Raw genomic sequence first — 20,480 nt, 5'->3', positions numbered from 1 at the left:
ATGCCTCTAGACCCCACTTGGCCATCTCATGACCCAGCTGCATGTCCTTATTACATCGCTCTACTAAACGTTGGCTGTAAATTTAATTATAGGTTGAGTAACCTCCAAACATGCGGGTGGCCCTAGAGACCCCAACACAGCGGGTGCACTTAAAAATGGTTTAAAACCTGGGTACCAGACAAAACAAAACTATAACTAAAACTCACAAAAGCAAATTATTATACATTAGGACTTTAATCTCTCCATAAATTTATTCTGCTGAGTCTTCCATGGTATCTACAGGAACTACAGAATTAATGCAGATATATTTATTCTGACCCTGGATTTCAATGGTCTACAAGGGAACGGTGTCTGATACAATGTTTTAATGTGTAAAGTACCAAAGCACTAAGAGAGCCCAGAACCTGACTACTAATGTTTATGTGTTCAAAATATTTGTAAACATGACTACCTTATTTTTTTAAAACTCTTGGCATTTTAAAAACTCTTTTGAATTAAGAATCCCTATTATTTCTATTTTTTCCCCTAAGAAATAGACATTACAGAATTCTCTCACCCTCCTGCGCTTCTGACTGTACCCAGTGCTTGTATAAATAAAACTTAAAAAAAAAAACAAAAAGAAATAGACATTACACAAGAACTATGAATATAAAAAGGCGGCTTAGATGTAGGCATTCTTTCTATTCAGCATAACATAAGTTAAAGAAAAACAAAATGCAGCAAAAGCCAGTTTTTTAATTAACAGAACTTCTGCACTAAAACATTACAGAATATGTATTTTTTAACATAAATATAGTGAAAAAATGGTATTTTTGAAAAAAGCATAAGGAAGACTTCCGCATCTAATAATGGCAGAGATTGTAAGATCACCTTCCCACTAAGAACTATTGATAGAAAATCTGAAAATTCGTTTTAAAAATCTGACAGCATTTAAGAGCTAACAAGAGGACAACATCCAGGAAAAAGAAATAGAATTAGAGAATTCCAGATTCTTGGGGAAGTTTTTCCCCAATGACCTGTAAGGATTCTGGAGGAGGCAGCTGAAAAACTAAGCAGAGCTTCTGACAGCCTTGCAGGACAAGAGGAGAAAAGTGCAATCCAAACTGACCGAGAAGGGAACTATGAAACTTTCTATACTTCCATAGCTCCAAAGGACTGCGTCCTAAGAGTTAAGGTAAACTACAAATAAACTGTCATTACAGGAATTGAAATCCAATTACAAATCATCTCAGTTGCCAACTGAAGTAACCAACAATGGCTAGTACATGTATTAAAATTCAGAAGCAAACACAAAAACTATTTACAAGATTATGATACTATATCATATGAGGGTTCATATTATTTTTTCCTTCATATATAATGTTTGCTATTCGATCAAAATTAATGTACAGAAGCAAAAACAAGTAGTCACAACACAAAAACCAGAGTTGATAGAAAAGCCCAATGGAAGACCCACATAATACCGTGGTCAGATGCGGACTTCACAGTTATTGAGGTTGGCACATTCAAAGAGATTAAAAAACATTTTGAGAATTAGAAAACTGAAAACTACAAAAAGAACCAAAGGGACATTCTAGAACTGAAAAATTCAGTGGGTGGATTTAAAGGCAAGTAACAGTGAAATAGATAATTAGTGAACTAAAAAATAAGTAAAATGAAAATGTACAGAAACAAGCATGGAGGTAGAATAATGAGGAAGCAGGGGACTGTAAGAGACAAAAAGGACAATGTCAGGAGGGTTAACACACTTAAAATCAAATTCTAAGGGAAGAAAGCCCAATGCAATATTTAAAAAGAGAAAGTCTGAGCATTTGCTGAAGATGGTAAAAGATTAAACTACAAATTTAATAAATTTTACAAACACTGAGAAGAGTAAGAAAAATCACACTTACGCACAATATCACAAAATGCAGAAAAATAAGAAAAGAAAAACCTGAAATCCAGAGAATAGGTGGAGAAACCTGCACACAAGCAGTAAGTAAACTTACAGCGAAGTTCTCATCAGGAACCACATCAGCCAGCAGACATGGGAATGACATCTTGAAAGCACTAAAGGAAAATAACTGCCAACTTAGAAGTCTATACTTACATCAAGATTAAATGTGAAATAAAGGACTATTTCACGTGAGGAAAAAAAAAGAAAAAATTAACGTACTGATTAATTACCAGCAGACCTCAGTACTTTGTGTTTTGTTGTGTTTTTTTTTAAAGATTTATTTATTTATTTATACAAGCACTGGGTACAGTCAGAAGTGCGGGAGGGTGAGAGAATCCACCAGAGCCAGAGCGGAGAGCAGAGCAGGCAGACAGAGGAAGTACACTGCTGAGGGGAGCAGCGGGCGGCAGGAGAGGTCTGCGTGCCATGTGGCATCAAACCAGTGCCATCAAACCGGTGCTGCAGAGGCTGCGGGCAGCTTCCTAACCCAGCGCTCAGCTGCTGCACCACCCGGAAGGCCCAATACTTTGTGGTTTTTAGGGAAAAGGCAGATGACACACACTGGGAAGCCTGGAGATATGAGCATACACATCAACAGAAAGGGTAAGTTTGTGGGAAATCTAAACAAATAATGACTTTAATAATAACAGTGTTTTTTAAGTCTTGAAATACAAATGAAAGTAAAATCCCTGATGGGAAAAGCATAAAAACAAACAATTGGAGTTATAGTACTCTAAGGTCTCTGTATTGTCTGAAAAAAATAAAATAAATTTGTTAGCCTTTGGTAAGTCAAAGTAGTAATATAGTAAAATACAGTAACCAGGAAAATGATAGAGAATATGCATTCAACTAGCTACATTTTCTCTAATATGGTAAAAAATGGAATAATGAAAAATAACTGACCAAAAAAAAGGAGAGACAAAGGAACAAAAAAAGCTAGGACAAGTGAACATTAAAAAGCAGCTACTAGATTAAAGCCCAAACATATTAGTGATTACATTAAATGCAAGCAAACAAAATGTTCCCATTAAAAGACAAAAACAGACTGGAAATACAAGAGAAATACCTTAATTATAAGAATAAAGAACATAAGTAAAATGATGGGGAAAAAAATATCCCCCATGTAAAAAAAACTCGTAAGAAAGCTGTCTGACATTAAAATATCAGACTAAGTAAACTTTAAAGCAAAATGCATGATTACAGATAAAATGAAAATATTTTATCATGATCTGAAATTCAGAACAACATAAAAATATCATTCTAAATTAGGTTTGAATGATATAAAGTAAAAATCAACAGAACTACAAGGAAAATCGAACAAATTGACAATCACAGAATACTTAAAAATGCCTTTCTCAGTATAGAAAACTAAAACCAATGAGGATATAAAAGACTTGAACCCAATTAACAAACTGGATTTAACTCACATGTATATATGAACACTGTACCCCACAAATGCACAATACCACTTTCCCCAAGGGTACATGGGGCAGGCGCATACATTGACAGTGTTGGGTGCCAGTGAGTCTCAAACTAATTCAAATGACTGAAATCACCTACTGTGTTCTAAGCATGTTAAAAGAAAAAAAAAAAAAAAAACAGAAAAATCTCCCTATATTCGAAATTTGAAATTTATAAATATATTTCTAAAGAACTATTGGTCAGAGAAGAAATCAATCAAAAATGGAGTATTTTTAACTGGATTTTAATGAAAACACTGATAATTAACCAAATAACCAATAATTAATCTTGTTGGCTGTGACTGAAACTGTGCTTAAATAAACACATTACAAGAGAAGGCTTTAAAAGTAGCTAAACTTTCATTTCAAGTGGCTATAAGGGAAAAACAGTATGTTAGACCCAAATAATAAGCAAATGACAAAATGTAGAGATGAATGAAGATTTTTCTTGCCCAAAATTTTATTTCTCAACTTTTGTGTATGGGTAATCTTATATTAACAACTCTACTAAGCAGAGAAGATAAACCTACTCTCCAAATAGAAAAGAGAAATAGTAAAACAAACCCATGTCTCCCAACTGCATTTCAGTGTTGCTCACATCTGAGGTCACATTTTTTTGAGGTATACTTTACATGTTAGTCATGCTAGACTCTAGGAATAAGTTATAACTAAAACAAAACAAAACTCAAAATAAAACTTCTACCACTCACATTAATTTTCCTCCAAGTTTTTCAGGAAAAAGGTGAAAATCTACAATGTTGTCAAAACCATACCGGTGCTTCTCAAAGAACTACTTGTGTGCAGGAGGAGAGTAGTGCTGAAATCTGTAGTTTTAGAAGGCAAGTTACGTGAAGTGGCGCTTAGTCTTGGCTAGAGAGAACACATTTAAGGAGATACACTCAAGGGAAATAGATTTTAAAAGGCTGAGAAGTATTTTCCTACTCTACCTCTCCAGCCTCCTTTCTCTGCATCACCAGCAGGAAAGCTGCACTGGGAGTCCACCCCAGGAGTCGGCAAACTTTGACTGTAAAGGGTTAGACAGAAGTTTAGTCTTTGCAGGCCATGAGGTCTCTTTCCAACTACTGCCCTATCACAAAAATATCCAAAGTAAAGTTAATGGACATTAAATGATTTCCAACAAAGTCTTACTTACAGACACTAAAACATGACTTTTCATGTAATTTTTATGTGTCATGAAATATTACTCATTTGATTTTTTTCCCAACCGTTAAAAAGATATAAAAACCCGTTTCTCATCTCCCAGGCGTTCATTTAAAAAAGGGTGTAGGTGGCAGGATTTGACCTCTGCGTCAACAGTTTGCTGATACCAACTGTAATCCAAAGGACTGTGTCAACGCACATCATATGAAGTGCCAATACTTCACAAGGCAGAGGTTCTGCTTCTATTTTACGACACTCCACCCTAAATATTTCTCCTGTGACAACTTAGTCATCTTTACCTTTTCAACTTTTTGTCCTTCAAGTTTCTCCAGAAACTTCAGGTGCTCAAAGAGGCCTCTGTGGGTAAGCCTTATCAACTTGTCTTTTGAGAATGCTTGGTAAATAAATGTATCTCTCATCCTGGGAGGTACTCATTTTAGACTAGTAAGATATTACGTAATCCCTCACAATAACATAACATTATGACTTCACAAGTATTCTTACCTAACTCTTCTACTCCGAAAAAATACTGATCCTATATTTTCTCTAGATCACACAAAGCTGCTTGCAAACTGCTAAAGCTTAAGGAGATCATTAAATTTTTTAGTGCTTTTTATCACAAAAAAGCAACTTAAACTTAGCTTCTGAGGACAAGTAAGTTTTACAAAATACTAAAAGGAAGGAGTCTTCTTTATTACTGTAACAAATTAAGCATATAACCCCCAAACAAACTTTAGTGCCCTGGAAACCTTAAAAAAAAAGTTTCTGAATTATAGCCTAGTTATTAAGTTTAAAAACAGAAGCTAACAAAAAGGGATATAATTTTAAAGCAACTATAATTTGAATCACCTCTCCAAGTCTCCTTACATAGAATGTTTTGATAAAGTTGCATCAGTTCACAGACAACTGTTCCCTGCTTGGTCATTGTGTCACACTGTGCTACCACGTGGTCTACATGAGCCACACAGACACAGCATAATCATGCAGAATGGCTTCAGAGTGAAGGCTCAAGTAAGGAGGCATGCCACAACCTACACAAACACTTCCCAGTTGGTGGCATGTGCGAAATTTTCCTTGTTAAAATGAATGCCTGGACAGGACAAGGACAGATAGCAGAGTGACTGCTGAGGGGAGAGTGCTGGGAGAGGATCTGACTGCAAGGGGTATGAAGACATTTTTTGTTCTATCCTTACTGCAGCAGTGGTGAAATAACAGCTGTTCATAACTTACAGAATGCACACTAATAAAAGGATGGGTGTTATTTTATATATTATACTTCAATAAACAAAGCACAAAAAAGTAGCTTAACACATCTTTAATTCACTTCCAAAGGGATTACAAAACGCCTGGAAAGTTTCACTTTCATAGTAATTTTTTCTAGCACTGGAGTTAATTTTTGAATTTTAATTTGTACTACTTCTATACATAGGCATATTCCTCCTGTTTGTTCAAACTGTATTTTCTTTCATGACATGTCTATGGACCAGCTTTTAGGATTAGTCTTTCTATACATATTTTATAAAATGATGGATCAGTTGTCTACTATATATCCTGTATATATTTTACCCTGCAGTAGTTTCATTCAAGAATGTTAGACTATTATGATTCCATTTCTCTGAAAAAGAACAAAATAGGCAAATTCACAAGGACACTGAGATTGGTGATCGCCTCAGACTAGAGAATGCATCCGAGGATGTGGGGAGGACTGGAAGTAACTATTAATGGATATAAAGGTTGGAGGAGGGCGTGATGAAAGGTCATTATAGAATCACTGAACTGGACACTTTAAATGTGTGAACGGTATGTAAATTACATCTCAAAGCCACTTTAAAATTGAAGTTGTGTTTTTAGTAGAAGAGTAAGTTTTGACTGACAGAAGAGAAGCAGCAATTAAAAGAAACCAATAAAGTAAGAAATTTGTCCAAAATGCACAAAAACAATTCTCATCTCCCTATGCTCTACCGTGCCTGGCTCAGGTCTTCGGACAGGCAGCCAGTTCTTCTTCAACTCCGTCGCTGGAGCTAATCTAAGTCTACAAGAGGCCCACTTGTAAAAATGGGGTCGTGGGTTGCAGTTCAACTGCATATACCAGTTCTGACTGCGAGTTCTTATTTCCAAAACAACAATTGCGTGTGTAAAGGGAAGTGAGAAGGGCTACAGAGAAATACCTCAGGATGCCAAAGGAGCCCTGGAAGGTTCCCCTGCTCAGAATATTTTCCTCCCCATAGCTGTATATTCTTACAGCTACTCAAGGGCAAGAGTTCAAAAAGAATTAAAAATAGAATCAAAGACAAATTGTGCCAAGATTACCATGTGCCCGCCCCTTAATAATTCTGTGTATAAAGGCACTAGGCGAGAGCATGCAGGAATTTAATAGTACAGGCCTTTGAGGTCATAACAAAGTTAAAAGCTAAAAAATACCTGCATCCAGAGGTAAGATGCATCCTGATGACTCCAGCGGGATGAGGAATTTGCTTTGAAAAAAATCTTGATAATAAGAACTGCCAAGGTTCAATGCACCTAACCTAAGGGATTAGGACTAAAAACAACTAATAGTAGTATAAAAGGTTCATCTGAAGACTGAAAGCATCAACACCACAGACTTCATTACAATTCTCTCTCCTAATCATCCTAGTTCATCCCCTTTCCAGCTGCAGCTCTTCCCAAAGGGAAGGAAAGAGGAAAATAGACGTGACTATTTGACCTGGGTCTCTCCTGTCTCACCCACATTACATGATGAGTGTCTCAATAGCATAAATCTCTAGAATACCAGGGGCTTCCTAAATTTTGTTTAAAAAAATTTTTATTAATAAATCTAGGCAAGTCACAGATGCACCACAGATGCTCAAAAGTGAACAAGAAACACCTAACCTATGCTTTAAGTTCATGTTGTTACCAAAGACTGAAACAGCAGTAGTAGTCACGATCCACTCATTTCATCAACTTCAGTTCAATTCTGTAAGGATTCAAAGTTCAAACGCCAATCTTCAAGGACAGAGGAACACAATGGACATTTCCCTACTGCACTGGATTTGCACATCACCTAAGGCTTAGCTTCTCCACTTAGGATACCAAGTGCCCCCCAGGATACAGAGAAGTGTGCCTGGGACACAAGAGAGAAAAACAATGAGGAGCAATTAGCAGGAGCAACTCAATAATTTGGTATCAAAACATTAATGAATACAACTAATAAGCTGAATTCATTAAGAGAACTGTGTTACACAAGAGAATGAAAGCTTAAGTCCTCTCTGTTCTCTGAAAGCAGGTAGACTGAGGTGACCAACAGCTGAGAAGAAGCTCTCAAAGTCAAGAAGGAAGAGAATTTCAACTCACAAGAATCTCAGATAATTGAAGTACAGTGTACTTCAGTGTACAGAAGTACAGTGAAATGACCAACCTACAGGACAATACTCTTTATCTTGATACCAAAAGTTCTTAATTAAAAAGAAGTCTTAATTTACAGGGAAGAACTTCTTATTGGAAAATCCTTTGCATTTACAATGCATTAAAAAGATTCTTTTTTTTCTTTTGACTGAAATACATCCATGCCCTCAAATACCTATACTGTGGGAGAGAAGTAACAGAATGCCTAGGGTTTGCTTTAAACTACTGCAGAAAACAAAAGGAGAGAGAGGAAACATTTTTTGTTAAACTGTAGCAAATATGGATAATTGTGCAAGCAAGCAGGTCCTTAGTGGTTCCATGTATTCTTCTGTCCACTATCGCATAAGACAATTTTCACTACCAAAATACTAACAGCAATGTAAGCCAGGGTAGTACAATAACCACTGTATCTTTTAAAATAATAACAAAGCTAAAGAGATTATAATGCAAAAAAAAAAAAAAAATTCCAAAATAAAAAGACAAACAGCCTGAATTAGTTCTCAAACCCTTCTAAAGTTAACTATACTTGTGAGCCGACATGACTCTCTCTCTGTCCTCTCTTAACTCCAATACAGTCACTCAACAAGCTCACTAATAGCCCATTCTGCACTGATCCTCTTCCTAATGCAGAGACAAGTATCAGTTCTCTAGCCTCAAAGAGTGTGTGATGTCATGGAATGCAGGTTAAACAGATTGAGCTTGAAAAAAAAAAAAATCCAGTTATTCCTCCACTGAAAACTTTCACTGTTTACCACGTTCACTGTTTACCATTGCATCAAGAAAAAACTCTAACTCCCTACCCTGAAGTCAGGGTCCTTTATATAACCTAGTCCTGGTCGCCCTTTGGTCCCAATTCCTGGACCCTCCAAGCGTATTTTTCAATGTGCCTTTCCTTATGCCATGTCCCAAGCTTTAAAAGCTGTTTGAAATCCCTTCCTCAGATCTGAGTTCCAACAAAATCCTCCCCAGTTCAACTCCACGGAGCCTTTGCTAGTCAGTACATTCCTAAAATTCAACAGCACTGATTGATACCATTCTTTTAGCAGTTAACAAATGTCACATCTGTATCTTCTCACAGCCTCCACAAGGCCCCAACATCATAGCCTGACCACAGGAAATGGCCAGTATTCACATTACAAATTTAACTCAGCTCCCTTGGGTATCTGAAATGCTGGAGCCTGTGCGAGCACAGTGCCAGCCAGGGCAGTCTCACCAATCCCAACTTCAGGAGTTGTTCTACTGGTCTGTAATAGTCACTTTCGGCTGCTTAGTTCTCAGTCAAATTTGGGTATAAAGGCAGAATTGAAGTGCCCAGGAACCCAGCCTAGATTTGTATATTCCTAGTCTGAGGCAATAAAAGCAAACATAAAAAAGTTCCAAAGAAAGCCAAAGCTGAATATAATCCTGAAGTGCTGGGATCAAGGTAATAGAGCTGATACGGATTTGTCTAATTACTTCTGATTTAAGGTCCTTAGTTTTAAATAGCAACTAACTCCCCTGCCCCAAAATCAATTGTCTTCTGAGAGTTAAGCTGCAGAAGTGTCTCTAAATATCTCGAAATTTTTCTCCCCCTTTTAAATGCCAGGGGAAAGTATCAACAGAAACCCACAATCTGCTCAGGTAGTAAGGTGGTAGAGAAAGCACTCCTGATACACTTACCATATTGTGGTTAAGTATCTGCTTAGGAACCTGTCTCTCTGATCAAACCATGGGCCCCCCAAGAGCAGGGATTCAAGGACTGGACAGCTTGTCTTACTCCTCTTTGTATACACTAACAGCCTGGCACACTGAGGGGCTCAATAAACGTTCTCTCAATTAATCAATGCATTCCACCTTAGGTTAAAACATGTTCAAAATGCCAATCACCTGTTAAAAAGTAATGGAAAAAGGTTAAATAATATATTGAAATGCCAACTGTTAAAAAGTTATGGGTCATAGAAGTCACGTGCATTTTACATTTAAGCAAAGCAAACATTATCTACTGGCATTTTCTTTGGTCAGAACCGCGTCCAAGAGCTGACTTAAAAAAAAAAAAAAAGTCTGCTAACAAATATCCTATTTTATCCCTCGTCTTATCAGTATTTTCCACTTTTTAGGTGGGAGGGGGTGGCATACTTTCTTGATACTCTATCAAATCCTTCTCCAGTGTTTCCACACGGGTTTTAACTGATTTGACTATTCCATTACCTCTTTACCCTTAAGACAAATCTGAGTAGTCAATGAGCATGATTATCAAAGAACAAAAGCTTAGAATCAAAGTGGGGGAGGATGCATCTGTACTTGAGTCTGCCCCCAAGAGTCATCATTCATTAAAAATCACTGTCAACTTGAAAGGCACCATTTAAAAGTAAAAGTACTGCATGTTTTGTGGTGTTTTACTCATACATGTGTTATATATGCTTTATATATACATTGCATGTTATATAAACATTACTCCTTTAATTAAGGCTCTTGAAATTTTTCGTTTAAAAAAAAAAACTTTTCTCATGTTAATTGGACCGGCTTTTTGTTTTTAAAAGGCATAAATACTAGGTACTGATAGCGGTGGGGAAAAAAATGACTTATAGGTCCAAAGAGGAAACACATACATCCTCACATAAAAGGCTTTGATGATGCTGATAAAGGGAATATTCTTTTGAAAAGGAAAATGTAATCAAGTCAAATATTGTTCCCAGATGGTTAGGGGGAAACGTTGTCAAAAATTAGCTTTTTATAGTATAGTTCTCTCATACATTTTATCTCCAAAATTAATTAAAGCGATTTTGAAGAATACATGGGAAATACTACAGGTCCTCATCTCTCCAATGACAAACTCAAAACACATCCAAATTTGACTTAAATATGACTTTGGAAACAATCTGTACATTAGGCTGATGATAAGCCAACAAGCCTAAATAAGCTGTCATACCTTTGCACCCAGTGTGGAGTTCAAGCATTCCCAATATTGACAAGGTAACTAACGCAGTAATTTCTTCTTCTAAAACAAGCATTCTTAAAAGAATGGCAACTGCTTTAAAAAAAGTCATGCTGTCCTTTAACCCAAAACCTATCTCAGAGATAACTAGGAACAAATAAAAACACCTATAAGAATGTTTACAGAAACATTTTTTATCATGCCGGAAAAAACCGGAAGCAACATAAATCTCCATTAGTAGGCGAGTATGCAGCTACTGAAGTCAGAGGTATAATTATAGACATTAAAGATAACATTTATTAAGCTAAAAAGCAGGTTATAGAGAGCATATAAAAGAAAATTGTATACATTTATCTGTATTATCTATATGCAAGATTAACACTATTTGGAAGGGTTGTCTCTGAGAGCAGGAATTTTGTGAGATTTTTCTACTTCCTCTAAAAAAATATTTTAAAAAACCATAATGAATGTGTATGATTACAACAAACTACTTTTTAAAAGATGATACAAAGTTCAGTTGGTATCTCCAGAAATCATGGCGTTCCCATAATTATGTGGTTTAGCCTCTCAAAGACAGACACTGCAGTCACTCACAATGACAAATGCACTCTGCCTCTGATTCAACAATTCCACTTATAGGTATTTATAATATAGTCACGTTCACACCGTGTGAAGACACTCTCTTGTCAACAATAATATTCACAGTGGCACTGTTAATAGTGGGTATGACTAACTGTCCATCAACAGGGACTAAATAAATGATATAATTCATACAATGAAATTCTGTGCAGCCATAAAACAGAAAGAGGTAGCTCTGTGTTTGAGGTGAATGGCATACAGGATAAATTCAGGTTTAAAAAAAAAACAAGTCAGTATCAAGTAACAGAATGGGGAAGCAGGGAGGGAGGGGTACCCAGACATCTATGCTGATATTTGCTCAGACTATCTCTAGGACACACACAAAAAACTGTAAGAGTGTCTGCTGGTGGGTTGGAGGTCTAGAAATCAGGGGTGAGACAACTTACTTTTTTCACTGTAAACAGTAAATCAACCTGTATTCCTTGAGTTCTTCTCCCATATCTATACTACTTCTAAGTTTCAATGGTTTTCTTTACTTATGCAGTGCATAACTTTTCTGTTGTATAAATAAACCTCTAAGGAAAATAAGGTTTCCAAATGATCAAAATGATGCCATCAAAACAGTGGATTTTAAAGGATTTAGAAATTCTAACTATCATTTGCTGCTCTACAAACTACAAAAATGAGACACAATGGTAAACCTGACAGATATTTACATTGTTGCTAGCCAACAAATCCACATCTGTCTCAACTAGCCCTTGTTTTGCTTAGTATTGCAGCAGTTTTAAAAAATCTGCTTTCTCTCTTGCCATATTTAATGTATGTTCTACATAGATTTTTTTTTTTTCTACTAGCCATAACATAAATAGGAAATTAGGGAAGAGAAATTTTTTCTTCGTTTCCTCTTAACCTACCCCTTTCCAGGTCAGTTTGGTGTAGCCTGCCTTGCTTGGCAGAATAACAAATGAAATGCCCATTTAAGACAAATGAGACAGTGACTCACCAAATAGTTTTTACTCCCAGGTTGTTTCTTACATAAATGTAAGAAAAACATCACATGGAAGGACATTCTCCGGTATATCAAACCGAGGGGCTCCAAGCAGCCGTCAGAAACAGGCGGTCACTTGGGAGAACCCATTTCTCAGGAACTGGAAGTGACTCTCAACGAGAGCCAGGAAACACCGCTTCCCTGGCCCTCCAGCTCGTTTGCCTCCCACTTGCTCCACGTACTGGTAAACACCAGAGAAAACACTCGCCATGGTCACGCCGGGAGAGACGCCCCGTCAGAACACCCAACACAACAGCAAACTTTCCTGAAAATGCAAACATGACGAGGCTGCACTTACCTTTAACACTTTTTCTATTAACATCCGCTCCCTTTTCAAGTAAATACTGGGCAATCTCTTTGTGTCCTTTGTAACACGAAATCATCAGGCAGGTGTGCCCGTGGCGGTTGGACACCTCCAGATCGGCTTTGTGCTCCACGAGGTACTTGACAATTTCCAAATGACCGTCGAAACAGGCCGCGCGAAGGGGGGTCGAATTGGTTAAAGTCGTGTTGTTGACGGACGCGCCGTGATTTAACAAAGACTGCACCACCTTCAAATGCCCCGCGGCGGAGGCGGCCCACAAAGGGGGGGCCCCCTCGATGGTTTCGCCGTCAAAATTCACCGAGCCCCCCACCTCGATGGAGGCGCTGCACTGCTCCAGGAGGAATTCCACCATGTCCAGGTGCCCGTACCTGGCCGCCATCAGCAGCGGCGTGGCCCCGTCCGTCTTCTCGGAGATCAAGGAGGAAACCTCCTCTTTGGATTTGCTCGCCAACAACTTGGTGAGGAGCCGGAGTTTGCCATCGCGAGCTGCGTGGAACACGGCGGTCTTCAGATCCATTGATGTCCCGGCGCGAGGCTGCGCGTCTTTATCCTTCCGAGCGAAGCTCCAGCTTAACTCTCTTGACCGGGACCAAAGTTCAGGGTGAAGCGCCGCGCCCCGGGGCCACGCGGAGTCTGCGCCTCGCCTTCCAGCAGCGACGGCCGGAGCGCCCAGCTGCGGGGAGAGAGCGACAAAGTGGGGTGCCGGCGCGCGCGGGGCGGGAGGCAGCGCGGCGCTGCTCAATCTCCACGCTCCGGGGCTGCTCCGCGCGCGCACAGCGGAGGGAAGGGGGCTACAAAGGTGGGGGGCCCCGAGCTTGAGGTGGGGGGCCCCGAGCTTGAGGCGGGGGGACCCGAGCTTCCGACGAGGGCCGGTGCCCCCGAGGGCGCGGGGTTCGCGCCCCGCCGGTTCCCTCGCCTCCGGGGCGCCCCGCTTTGTTCCAGTTTTACCTGCGCGCGCCCGGGGCGCAGGCCGGGGCGGGGGGCCGGGGCCGCGGGCCGGGAAAGGCTCCCCGTCCTCGCCGCCGCCGGGGAGGGCGCGCCGGGGCGCGAGGCCTGCGCGGCCCGTCCGGGCTTCGAGAAGGAACAAAAAGGTCGGACGCGGCCGCCCCGGCCAGCCAGCGCCGGCCCCCCCGGCTCCCCCGGCCCCCCCTCAGCTCCGCGCGCCTCAGGAAATCCGGCGCCTCTCAGCTAAGTTCGTCCGCCCCGCTTGGAGCCCCCCCAGAGCCGCGGGCGCCCCCCACCACGGTCGCCCCCACATAACCTTCACCCCCGCCGTCCCCACACGCAGCCGGCCTGCCGCACCCCCAGACCCGCCGCCCCGCCTCGCGCCCCCAGCGCTGGCCTCGGGCCGCCGCCGCCTCGCGCGCCTGGGGCGCCCCCCTCCCCGCCCCCCGGCCCCCCGCCGCGCCTCAGGCCCCCCCGACCCCCACCCCGCGCCTCAGCCCCCCCGACCCCCACCCCGCGCCTCAGGCTCCCCCCCCCCCCGCCGCGCCTCAGGCCCCCCGCCCCCCCGCCCCCCCGCCGCGCCTCAGGCCCCCCGCCCCCCCCCCCGCGCCTCAGGCCCGGCCCGCGCCCGCCGCCGCCGCTACCTGCCCGGCTGGTCGTCCCGCCGCCGGCGGCCGCTCGGGCTCGGGCGCCTCAGCTGGAAACCGCCGTCGCCGCCGCCCGGGCCGCCGCGCTCCCCCCGCGGCCGCTCGGCTCCCCCATGCCCCGCGCCCCACAGGAATGAGCCCGCCGCGCCCCGCCCCGCCGCGCCGCCGCCCGCCCCCGGTCTGCGCGGGCCGCAGCGGCTGCACCCGGGCCGCGCCGGCGCTATATAAAGGGCCGAGCGCGCCCTGCGAGGCTGGAGGCGGCCCCGGCCCGCCCGAGCATCACCGACCTGGCAGCCGCCCCATTGGGCTGTGGGAGGGCGGCGCCGCCGCGAGCAACCGCCTGTGGGCGGGGCGGGGGCCGGGGGCGGGCGGCGCGGGAGGGGCCGGGCGGGGCGGGGCTGGAGGGGCGGGGCGGGACGGCGTAGGAGGGACCAGGCGGGGGGCGGCTCGGAGGGGCGGGGCTTCGAGCCACGCGGAGGACGCGCCTGCGTGAGGCGCCCCGGGACTGTTGGGGGCGGGGCCGGCACGAGGGGCGGGGCCCCGTGGCTCCGGAGGTTGGTGCTGGGGCTGCGGGAGCAGAGCCCTCGCCGCAGCTCACAGCTTCCTGTGTGGTCGGTGGGGGGCTCCTCCGCGGACCTCGAAATCCCACCACCAGAACCCCCTAAAGGGTGGCAGCCATCTGTCACCCGCAAAACACAGTGTGGCTCTAGGCTGTTTTCCTCTTCCCTTGCACTATACTGAGCTTGTGATTAGAGCTCACATATTGTGTGTGTGTGTGTGTGTGTGTGTGTGTGTGTGTATATATATATATAGTGTATATATATACTGTGTATTTATGTGTATATATAGTGTATATATATTATGTATATATATTGTGTATATATATTGTGTATATATGTGTATATAGTTTGCATACATATTGTATATATATACTGTGTGTATATATATGTATATATATTGTGTATATACTGTGTGTATATATATGTGTATATATATTGTGTATATACTGTGTGTATATATATGTGTATATATATTGTGTATATACTGTGCGTGTATATATATGTGTATATATATTGTGTATATGTATTGTGTATATATGTATATACACAGACACGCTAAACAAATCTGAAGAACAGGTTAATTGTGGAGGCTGTCACACGTGACTGATTTTTTTCACATATGCACTCGAAATTATACAAAGAAGCTAAGAGCCATATAAGTAAGCAAGATCGAGTTCTCGAACTCAGAACAATAAAACCAGGAAATGAAAGCAAGCTTAAAAATATGAAGAATTACTACTTCATACAGCAGGAGATAAACTTCAGGAATCCATGAAGACATGGGGTGTTTTTAACTAGGCTTATGTTTGAGGGATCACACCCCTAATGAATCATGATGAGAAAACAGTTTTGGAAAAGCCAACTGTCAGTCTCTTGAGTGCTCCACTTGGGGAGATTTAGATTCACAGAGCTCCATGGTACCATTGAGAGAAAGAAAATATTAAACAGGTTATCTGATCTCCAGCATCATAAATGTAATCATTATTTTAAAAGTCATGCAACAATGAAGACTTTGTACAAAAAATACCCTCATCTTTGCATTTACTTAGTGTCAGAAGTTCATGTAGTTTCACATGAAATCATCATTTCATACAACTGTGTATTTTGCTTTTTCCCCATACCCTTCAAAGTTTTCTCATGTTTTTACAGTCCTACTAATCATTTTTAAGAGAGGCATAATATTTCCTTAGGTGGTCAGTATAGAGACTCAACATCAGTACCCCAAAACTAGAAGAAAATACTAAGAATAGAAAGCATGAGCGCAACCATCTTAAAAATTAAACCACCAAGAGAACTGGTTGTTCTGTTCCTAGTGTATCTGCCACAGTTCTATACTCACAAGGTATAGACACCCGTGTAAAGTGACTCAACCAACAACTAACCTGAGCTCACCTGTCTTCCTCATCAGATTCAATGAGATGACATAAAAATTTACATCAGTGCTCTTTAAGCTGAAATGTGCATTCCCCAGCAATTTTCAAGTGGTAGATGCACACGGAGGTAGTATTAATTTCTAAATGTCCAAACTGCATCTCTATTTTTTTCCTAAAACTGATTGGCTGCTGAAGGCAGTCAAGTTGTGTCCCTGTTTCCATTTCCCAACTCTTTCACAACAGTCCTGTATTTCCCAAACTGCAAAGAAAGGGTGTAGCTCTCACTCACTGAGAATCTTTAAATGATGAATCGCCCTGGGGTGTAAAAGCCTCAAACAACCTTGGTCAGTCCTTTATCAATTTAATAGACTGGGCTGTACTGAGAAAGTATATCCTTATAATGACAGATAACAAATGCTTTTGCCAGTTAGATGATTTTAAGAATTACTTTCAATAAAATACGACCTGAAGATCACTGAGTTTATAAGATGGAAAGAGGTCAATGAATTGAGTGACACTGATGGGACAAAAGTCCCATGCTGTGTAAAACATTTTCTGAGAATTTATGAAAGTGAAGCACTGAGGAAAGATTGATGTTAAGCTCGCTCATGGTTGAAAGATGTAATAAATAACAAGTGCATCCACTAATTGTCAAAAAGTATGTGCTTTTTTTTATAACTATAAACTAATATATTTTGTACTATTTTGAATATTTGATTATTACTAGTCAATGTAATGATATCACTAACTAGAATAAAATGTTTCAGCACTTACAATCTTTCAGTCATTGGAAATTAAAAAAATTTAATTTACATACATATTTTCATGGCAGAAAGATGTAATAGTGTTTATTGTAGTATTGATAAAACACTATTCACTATTGAGACATAAAAATATGTTAAATTAGGATTTACTCCTGAAGGATGGGAATATGAAATGGAGTTCATTGTGTGAAGAGAAAATAAGCTATTTAAAATATGCTCTGGTGAAGAAGAATTTGTTCACATGTTTTTAAAATGGTTCATGGTAGACATAATTGCTGTGGTATTTAGATTCCATTGGATTCATTTGAATGACTGTTCTATTTTAAAATACCACTGTTTACATTATGCATGAAATTGCTTCTTTTGCAACTATTTAAAGGTATGATGAGGGCCTCCCAGGTGGCGCAGCGGTTGAGCGCTGGGTTGTGAGGCTGCCCGCAGCCTCTGCAGTGCCAGTTCTATCCCCAGCCACCAGGTGAGGGTCCCACGTGGCGCGCAGACCTCTCCTGCCGCCCGCTGCTCCCCTCAGCAGTGTACTTTGTCAGTCTGCCTGCTCTGCTCTCCGCGCTGGCTCTGGTGAATTCTCTCACCCTCGCATGCCTCTGACTATACCCAGTGCTTGTATAAATAAATAAATAAATCTTCAAAAAAAAAAAAAAAAAAAAAAAAAGGTATGATGAAAAGTTTTAGATGTCAACTGAGAAATATGCAAATGACTGATAAAGTTTCGTACGTATGAGAGTAAAAATGCTTAAAGGCCACTGATTTACTATTAACTCCCCACTGGAGATTGTCTTCTATAGATTTTAGCAACATGTGTTTTTCCAATGCTTTTTTTTTTTTTTTGTAATTGTTTTGTTTTCTTCAATAGAAATTCAACCAAAATTACTTTTTCTTTCTTTCTGTCTTTTTTTTTTTTTTTTTTTTCTGGAAGAGCTTACATTGTTTCTAAGCACAGCCTCCTCCCTACCCTTTGTGAATGAGAAGGAAAAATGTTGTTTGCCTTGGTTGGTTTGGGTTGGATTGGTTTGGTTCTTAAGGCTGTTGACTCCATTAATCATCAGTTCCTGTCTTCCCAAGAGTCTCAGAAATCTTGCGGGGACCTGCGGTGAGAGGAGGGCATAACAAAGAAAGTCAAGAAGTTGAGTTTAAGGAGTCTGCAGATGGTACAGGTGGGAATTAGAGGACTAAAAGGAAGGCAAGGGCCACACACCATCTCTGAATTACCCTTTTTGGTTTAGGTTTCCAGAGGATGGCAGACAAAAAGAGGAATCCTCCTAAGGACCTAGGAGCAGACCCAGATTATCCCTGAGGGGTGTCCTGCGGTCTCAGCGCATCTACAGCTCTGACTCATCCACCTGGCCTGGCCCAGGGCTTCACAAGTACCTATGAGGACACTTCCTCCAAAGGTCCCAGGGACACGCTAAGCCCAGAAGGGATATACTCATTACCTAAAAGGGTGATGGGGCACCTTTAGTACTAAAACTATTAAACATTTTAAAGTTATAAATTGTTTTCAAGTTTTGCTTTGGGATACATTTTCAGGAGTTAGATTTCTGAACAATTTTCTGACTTTTCATATATATCATCACACTGCTTTCCCCAAAAGTTAGACGAATCTGATCTACTAGTGGTGAGGGAGTGTGCTGAATTCACCAAACCTTTTGCCTACTGGATTTCTTTCTTTGAATTTTTGCTAGCTTGGTGTGTGTAATATGCTATATCAGATTTTCCCAAATTTGCCTGGCCACCCTCGGGATTTTTTTTTTGGCCCATGTAACATCCTATAATTGGTAGATTATTCCTCCTACAGTATTTCTTCTAAGGATTTTCAAATGTTTAGCTCTTACTTGTCTCTGCTTTAACAAGAAACTTCAATGCAACAGTCCATTTGCACGGCTTCAGTAAACTTTGTGAACCTGGTCTAATTTGGGGAAAGACCAGAATAAAAAAAAACCACCTCTCTTTTTTTTTTTTTTTATTAACATACAGGGCAACAGTTTAATTGAGAGATATATGAAAGGAATATACTCTAATGAATGTAAAAGTTGCATGAAACAGCAGAGCAATGTATGCTGCCCTTGCTGTTTAGAAATGCCTTTGTTATATAAGAAATCTATTTTTTCAAGAAATCTATTTTATTAATACTGAGAATTTGTTGAGCCAAGGCAAAGTTTTGTGTCATAAATTCTTGTATTATGTCACTAATTATTGAATCCTGTTGTGTACTGTGTTAGACACTAAATGGATACCTTCCCTGTTTTTAAGGAAGTTATGTTCTGTAGGAGCAACGTGAGAATAGACAGTTGAGAGACCCCAAGCAGCTGTCACACCCCAACGGATGGGAACTGCTAACTCTCCTTGGGCAAGTCTGGGAAGGAGGTGCTGGTTAAACAGGATCAGAAAAGATTAGTGGGAGTAGCCCCAGTCAAAAGGGCAGGGAGAAGGAAGGATGACAATTGAGAAAGCAGGGAGCCCAGAAAACAATAGGAATGGGCCTTATTTGTCTTCCTCAAGAGTACAGGGTGGTATCCTGGGCTGCCATGTGTATGTAGAAAAGCCCCCCACACCCCTTCCTCATAACACACCTTTTCTTTTTTTTTTTTTTAAATATTTAATTTTTAAGTCCTTTTTTTTTTTAAGATTTATATTTATTTATACAAGCCCTGGGTACAGTCAGAAGCACGGGAGCATGAGAGAATTCACCAGAGCCAGAGCGGGGAGCAGAGCAGGCAGAAGGACCGAAGTACACTGCTGAGGGGAGCAGCGGGCGGCAGGAGAGGTCTTCGCGCCATGTGGGACCCTCCTCTGGTGGCCGGGGAGCAGCCGGGGATTGAACCGGCACTGCAGAGGCCGCGGGCAGCTTCACAACCCAGCGCTCAACCGCTGCGCCACCGGGGAGGCCCATAACACACCTTTTCTTATTTCTGCACCTCAACCAGAATTCACAGCCTCTCACTGTAGCTGCTTTGAGGTGTTTAGCAGTCCAGTTAAAGCAATCTACCAAAGCCAGAATGAATAAATACACCCTTGGGCACTATCATTTTGGAAAGGAAACTTGTGACTCCAAATGAAGCCTGTACCCCAGTTCTTTTATTTGTGCAAAAATAAATCTTTAAAAAAAATCACAGAAGCATGCAGGACAGGATTCTTAGAACAGGGAGGTTTCTAGAGTGCCCTTGCATATAGTGACCTACCCTTGCTTCGCGACCCTTGATGATACTCAATGAGGAGGCAGCAACTCAGTCACCCAATTCTGATGACTTGCTCTTGGCACAGTCTTGCTCTTTGGTGCTGTCAGCTCACTCATCACATTAATCACAAGCTAGAAATTCGTGGCATTGTCCAAGGATCTATTTCTTTCCTTTGTTATCTCATGTCCTG

At 41.4% G+C, this 20,480-nt stretch overlaps 1 protein-coding gene across 2 annotated transcripts in view; it reads right to left on the bottom strand.

The window, feature by feature from the left end:
- The window catches only part of FEM1C (fem-1 homolog C), a 202,974-nt gene extending 188,446 nt beyond the window's left edge, over positions 1-14,528 (bottom strand). Inside the window, exons 1-2 of one of the 2 annotated variants that reach the window (XM_037509493.2) lie at positions 14,397-14,528; positions 12,781-13,480 (exon numbers count right to left, since the gene is read on the bottom strand). In XM_037509493.2, coding sequence (XP_037365390.1) covers positions 12,781-13,324 — 544 coding nt within the window. In that variant the 5' untranslated portion in view covers positions 13,325-13,480; positions 14,397-14,528. The remainder of the gene's footprint in view (positions 1-12,780; positions 13,481-14,396) is intronic. The other variant, XM_054694513.1, reaches the window with a different exon arrangement.
- Between the last annotated feature and the right edge of the window lie 5,952 nt (positions 14,529-20,480).

Source organism: Talpa occidentalis, unplaced genomic scaffold, assembly GCF_014898055.3.
Source record: "Talpa occidentalis isolate TD23 unplaced genomic scaffold, MPIMG_talOcc4v2.1 talOcc4.13, whole genome shotgun sequence".
NCBI classification, from domain to species: Eukaryota; Metazoa; Chordata; class Mammalia; order Eulipotyphla; family Talpidae; genus Talpa; species Talpa occidentalis.
This window is presented reverse-complemented; position numbering and strand designations above follow the sequence as displayed.